Source organism: Echinops telfairi, unplaced genomic scaffold (genome assembly GCF_000313985.2).
Source record: "Echinops telfairi isolate 266 unplaced genomic scaffold, ASM31398v2 ScPeMD7_4;HRSCAF=17, whole genome shotgun sequence".
NCBI lineage: Eukaryota > Metazoa > Chordata > Mammalia > Afrosoricida > Tenrecidae > Echinops > Echinops telfairi.
The window spans coordinates 2,789,595-2,796,454 of NW_022103900.1; the positions used below are offsets into that span (position 1 = coordinate 2,789,595).

Below are 6,860 nucleotides of genomic sequence, written 5' to 3' on the forward strand. Positions count from 1 at the left end.
CCAAGCCTAGGGTATTGCTTAAGGTATTGGGTGAGTAAATTTCCTTCTTACACAAAGGCTACCTTTCCTGATGGGCCCTCATTTTCAGGGCTAAGCAGTCCTTCCTCAATCTCGGTCATGAATATTGATGGCAAGCCTACCTGCCCCAGGTGTACTAGCCCTCTAACTCATTCCTTCCTTATAATCCCTTTGTGCCTGATCCCTCTGTTGGGTAGAGACATTTTAAATAAGTCAATAGCTTCCTTAAACCTTACTTTTGATCTCACAGTACCTCTGCTCCTTCCCCTTCTTTCACCCTACCCTCAGGAACTGGCCCTATAGGCCTCATTTGCTTCCCAATGTTAACCCATCATAAAATGCCTCCTTTCTAACAACCACATTACTCCTACCCACTCTCCCTGCAAAACTCCAATCTTACCAGTAAAGAAACCAAATGGTACTTATTGCTTGGTCCAGGACCTGCATCTCACTAACGAAGCTGTTATCCCCATTCACTTGGTAGTTCCTGACCCCTATACTCTTTTGTCCCACATTCCCCACTCCACTATGCCTCTTTCACCATCCCCCTTAACCCAGCTTGTTAGCATTTATTTGCCTTTACCTGCAGCCCCTCTTAGGACAGTTCTAAGGCAAACACAGCCCAATTCCTTAACTTCCCTCTCCCTCCAAGCCACAATTATCTTGTTCCTTGGTTATCTGTTTAGGCCTGTGCCCCACCACCACCACTTAGGGTTTAACTCTAAATAAATGCCAGGTCATAAAAAAACCTCCAACCACCCCTCCCTGGCAGCAGTAGAGATTTCTAGCAAAGCAATGAAGCACAGCATTCTCTAAACACAAAACTTTGACAGATAACTCCAGCTAGTCATGGACTCCACCTCAGAATCTCTCTCCTCCTTACAGCGACAGCTTACATATCCCTGTCACAGGGAACTGTGGTGCATTAGATCTGTTAACAGCTGACAAGGAAGGTACGTGCATGTTTCTAAGAAGAAAGTGTTACTATACTAATAAGTCAGGAGTGGTTGAGCAAAGTGTTAAGGTGTTAAAAACCATGTCCGAAGAGATCAAAAGTCGCCACTGGGGCAATGCAGCAACCACCTCCTAGTTCCAAAACCCCATTATGTCCTGGTAAGACCCCTGGTAATAGTTTGCTTGCTGTTACTTTTAGCCCCTTGTCTTTTTAAGTTCCTTCAAGAAAGAATGAAGGACATATCTAATCTAACTGCTAACCAACTCGTTACATCCTTACAGCCCCCTACCTGCCAATGCTGGTCCAAACCATTCCAGCCCACAGCCCGCCACCTCCCCAACACACACACACACACACACACACACACACACACACACACACACACCCCGCACTGCCTCATTGTTCCATACCAGCAGGAAGTAGTCAGATCATATATCAACGCCCCTTTATCACTAAAAAGGCTGGAATGTTTGGACTAAGTGGAAGCAGGTCAGGGCCCTGCACTTCCCGGAAGTCAGCAGCACTGGTGAAACCAGATGTTCTGAGTTTAAAGAAAGCAGCAAGGGGTCGACAAGCAATTCTCAGAGTGTCCAGACCCCATATGTTAATTGCCATACATCCCTCACCACCTCTTTAAAAACCCACACCCCCGGTTGTTGAGCACAACTTTCCTGACCTGTTGGCCTAGGTCACAGAACCTTGTCCAGAGCTCCCCTCTAATAAAGCTATCTCTGTTTCTACTCTCCTTTGTCCTGTCAGTTATGTCTAGCCATCTCCCTGTGCCTCAGTTTCACCTTTACAGTGAGACTTCCTTTAGAAAATAGGAGGGTAATATAACACAGAGCAACAGTAATTAATACAGGAGATTAATAACATAGAATCAGGCAAAGAGAACAGTATCAGGATGACAAGAGTCTAGAAATGTCTGTGAATATGAGAACTTCATGTGTAATAAAACTGGCATCAGATAACACTGAGCAAAAAATGGATTATTTATATTTAATATGTAGTATTGAGAAAATTAACTATCTCCAGAGAGAAAAATAAATTGGATCCTTATCTCATACTAAAAAATATATTCTAAAAACCTAAATTTGAAGGGTCAACTATAAAATAGAATGAAATGTATAATTAAATTTAAAAGGAAATCTTTCTCTACCTTAAAAATCAAAATATACATTATATATTTAAATACATACAATATATACTCATTTTACATATTTATGAAGACATTTAAATTTTAATTTAAATGAAATAAAAGTTAAATATTGAAATATACATTTAGATACATATATTTTAAATGCATATTTGTATGTTCAAGGTAGATTTGACCACATCAAAATGAAAAGATTGTTCAATGGAGATTACATACCATTAACAGCACACTAGACATATTCTAAAGATTAAAACAGACAAAGTAGTCCTCCCTAATATATAAATGGGACTCTTGTAAATCAGGAAAATTAAGAATCCCAGTAATAAATAGGCAAAGTATATAAACAAGCAAACTCACAGAAAGGGAAAAACTGAAATGGCTAATTAGTATATAAAAAATGGTTAGCATCATTGTAATCATTGATAAGTGATATTACAATATTTTGACAAACTACTTTAAATCTATCAAGTTGGCACAAATTAGAAAACTAGATAATATCAAGTAAAGCTGCAGCTATAATGAAACAGCTACCCTCTCATGCTCTGGTAGTGGTAGTCATATTTTGGAGAGTGTAGTCATTCTTGAGAGTGGTATACAGAACCTAATAAATTTAAGTAAGTCTATGCTGTAGCATAGCAATTCAATTCAATACATCCCTCAGAAGCTCTCCACAGTCCTTAACGGGAAAGAACATACTCTCCGTGGAGCTGTTATGACAGCACTGCAAAGAGACAGAGTGCTCCAGGGCCTCTCACGGGGGAAGAGATACATAAACTAGGCAGCATTTTGCACTCGTCAGAAACACCTAGATTTATATATAGGAATATGGCTAGATTTCCAAAACAATGCTCTTGAAATAAAGAATAGAATGAGACACAGAACAATGACATTTATATAAATAAATTTACACATAGATGTGAAATCTTGCAAAATTAAACATGGAAAGTAGACTGAAAAGAGATATGTTAAAATATAAGGATACTCATGGATGGGAAGGGGAGTGGCATTACAGAAGGGAAAAATTAAAGACACATACAAGCACACAACTGGTTGGGGGAAAATGGATAGCTAATAACAATGAGTACAAGAAGGAAGAAAATGTTCCCCAGACTAAAAATAGCTCAGAAACTGGGAACACTCATGGAGCAGTGGGTTAAGAGTTGGGCTGTTAATCAGAAGCTTGGCAGTTTGAATCCACCAGCCACTCCTTGGAAGAAAGACGAGCTAATCTGCTTCAGGAAGATTTATAGCCCTGGACATTCTGTGGAATCCTACCTTGTCTTAAGGGTCACTCTGAATTGGCATCAACTTGATAGCAGTGGGATTGGTTTGGTGGGAAAGTGTTAAAAAAATTTTTTTAATCATGTAACAGCACCCAGCACAGTACTATTTTAATTAAGCATATAATGTTTCATGATATGCAATTACAGTGTCTTCATTACCTCTACTACTATTCCAGCTTTATGATGTAGTAGATACCATAAGGAATAATCCATAAAGAGTACAAGATTAAGTATTATCACTGCCAAAATTTATGATAACAATAGCAGAAGATGCTAATCTCCACCTTCTACTCCTCAATCAATCCATTTTACCTCTGTCTAACCTACAGAAAGGAATAGAGTTAAGTTCAGGAATCATAGTCATCTTTGAACTTAACATTATACAACACAGAACTTGCTCAACAAATGCTTGCTGAAATACATGACTGATTTAACAAGAAAAGTCGGTTGCTGGTTTGATATATGTTAATAAAGTTAATTAATCTGGCAGCTCTTTTGAACAAGCCAAAAAATCATGTATTAGTACATCTGAAAAAAACAATTCCAAATAAATGATAAGAGTAATGATTTCAAGAGACACAAATAAGGAAAGTATGCAAAACATATCAAGTCAACTCATCTCAGCTACTGATGAGTGGAGTACACTATGTTTCTCTCTTATAAACAGCTATGTTGTTACCCTTACCAATGGGGGATTCTGGAGTCAGCCCCATGCTTTGGAGCAATGCTTCAGCTTCTCTTCTTTTTTTCTCAAGATCAGATTCTTCTTGCACAGGAGCAACGGCTTCCTTCTTCTGATCACTCTAAATGTTTTAAGTTAAAAACCTAAATTTACATATGATATGAAACTGTTTTTTTGGTAAAAAAGAATAATTTAAATTAATGTGCTAACACTGTTTCCAATAACATTTATTTAAAATAACATACTAGCATTGTGTACTTTGAGACGTGATCTCAGTTTGGCTATAGATTAGTAATTTATAGTCATTCAGTAAGAATCACTCTCATTAGAGTTCTAGCAAGTAGTTCCAAATGATATGCACAAAAATTCACCATTTTTATCAAGAACTTTCCATAAACTTTGTCCTGAAAGATAAAAAGGTTTGGTTAAGTTCTAATTTTATACAGTCCAGAATTGCTATCTGAGGTTCAAGAACTGTGAACATGTTCCCCTAAATGGCACAAAAATTCAGATATAAATGTTACAACACTATGAAAAAATACAGAGTAGATTACTTAAGAGGTAACAAGTTTTAAATGGATAGTTTGATTTGTTGAAAAAGTATGAGTACCTCAAACTTCTGTATGAAATCTTAATTGTATTTATGCAAATTTATGCAAAGGATAAAAACAAACAAAAACACAAGCCCAATTTATTGTCATGGAGTTGATGCTGCCTTATAGCGACCTATAGGACAAAGTGCCACTGGGTTTCTAAGGCTATAAATCTTTACAGGAGCAGACAGCTTATCCTTTTCCTGCAGAGAGGCGGGTAGGTTTGAAATGCTGAAATTGTAGTTAGCAATCCACGCTTACCTGACAGTGCCACCAGGGTTCCTTATACATATGATTAAGTTGGATAAAATTAAAATACAGTTTCACATATACCAAACATGTTCAAACTTTTGCCAGTTTTTATTGCAGTCAATTACTATGTTTGAGCAGAATCATCTCGGACACACTCTTACGTGGCCATTTAAAGTAGTGATAACATATACAAATTTGCCTAAAGCATTTCTAAAGAAATAAACGTATATTTCTTCAAAGGCAGAAGGAATTGAAATATTTCTATCTCTAGCTCAGGGTCAACAAATATTTGCTGTATATCACCAAATGGTGATACTGAAAATCAGAAGACAATAGTACCTGGTCTACCTTTATGGCAATATCAAACTTACTGCTTATTCCATATATTTCAACAGCTAATCATGATAGTGGGGAGAGAATAGATCCCCTAATTAAGTATATTATCTATGAAAGATCTAGAAAGGGGCTTCAAAAAGATGGTGGAAAAACTCCATTATTTTTCAATCTCATGTCTATTCTAACACAGTTTAGGTTAGTAAAATATTCAGATAAACAAGTACAAAGTCCAAACTAAGTTATGATTTGTATAACATGTCTTATGAACTGTTATAATGCAGAGGCCCCTTACTTATAAAGCAAACACTGTCCAAGGAAACTAAACATGTAAATTGAACTTTTATATATCAAATCCTAGAAATCTATCAATCTATACAAGTTCATTCATTCACTGAAAAATAAATTCATCTTTTAATTTACAAATTGTGCATTTCCACATAGCTGATTTCTTTAAAGTATGATAGAACTACAGTGCTATAGTTGATGGATTTTAATTATTCTGAAATGATTACCTAAAGGAAGAACTATATGAAATAGAATCACACTCTTTCATACTAAACTTATTTTCTTTAGAAAATCAAACATACTTCCTTTTTTTTCCTTTCTTCTTCCTTTCTCTTCTTCTCCTCTCTGATTTGGGCCAACCGCTGCTTCTTACGCTCCAACTCAGCTTTTAATTCACTTTTGTCCGACATGTTGGGGAGTCCTTAAGAAACATGCAATAATTTAAAAAAATCATCACATGGGTAAAAGTAGTCCACACAAAAAGGTAATTCTTCGAAAACTGTAAGGTCTCACGGGGTTTAAGATGCCTGGATCTAAAGAGGGCACATAAACCTGCTTTTAAATAAGAGACTTGAAAACAGTGATAAACAAATGTATATAAGAAATAAACAATACCCAGTCTTGAGCAAAGCCTAGCAATGTTCAGGTGCCCAAATTTAACATAATACCTCAATTTGTTTTATTTTTTAACTTGTGATGTGAGTGAAAGTTTACAAAGCAATTGGTTTCCCATTCAACAATTTAAACACATTTTGTTTTGCATCACTGATTGCAATGCAGACAGTGTAACAGCACGCCTCTTACTTCCTCCCAGCAATCATCCCATCTGTTCTTCCTTCTTTCTTACCCTTTTCTGCCTTCTGAGCTTTACCCCTGTTACTGGTTACTGGTTCCAAGGAGTGCATCCCTCCCTGGAGTTACTGTTGACCTTATACGCCTGCCTGTTGTGTGGATGCAAGTTGAGCCAGTGCCAGATCTGAAGTCTTAGGGCTTCTGGTCACCAGTCTTTTATCAGACCAGTCAGCCTGGGCTCCTTTGAGTTTCAACACTTTCTGATGGCAATAGACAAACGTAAGTCAAAAAGTACGACTACCACAGTTCTAGTTCATACATGCTGTCATTGAGTCCATTCTGACTTGTAGCGACCCTACAGGACAGAGTAGAACTGCCCCTGTGGATTTCCAGGGCTGTACATCTTTATGGGAGCAGAAAACCTCATCTTTCTCTCACAGAGCAGATGGTGTGTTCAAATTGCTGACCTTATGCCTGGCTATCAAATGTTACAGCATCTGGGGTCTTA

General features: G+C 37.2%; 1 protein-coding gene across 13 annotated transcripts in view; it reads right to left on the minus strand.

The window, feature by feature from the left end:
- The window catches only part of DYNC1I2 (dynein cytoplasmic 1 intermediate chain 2), a 61,307-nt gene that overhangs the window by 46,621 nt on the left and 7,826 nt on the right, over nucleotides 1-6,860 (minus strand). For all 13 annotated transcript variants that reach the window (XM_045298716.1, XM_045298711.1, XM_045298707.1 and 10 more), the window contains 2 exons: nucleotides 5,863-5,981; nucleotides 4,098-4,215 (listed from right to left, as the gene is read on the minus strand). In XM_045298716.1, the coding sequence (XP_045154651.1) occupies nucleotides 4,098-4,215; nucleotides 5,863-5,970 (226 nt within the window). In that variant the 5' untranslated portion in view covers nucleotides 5,971-5,981. The remainder of the gene's footprint in view (nucleotides 1-4,097; nucleotides 4,216-5,862; nucleotides 5,982-6,860) is intronic.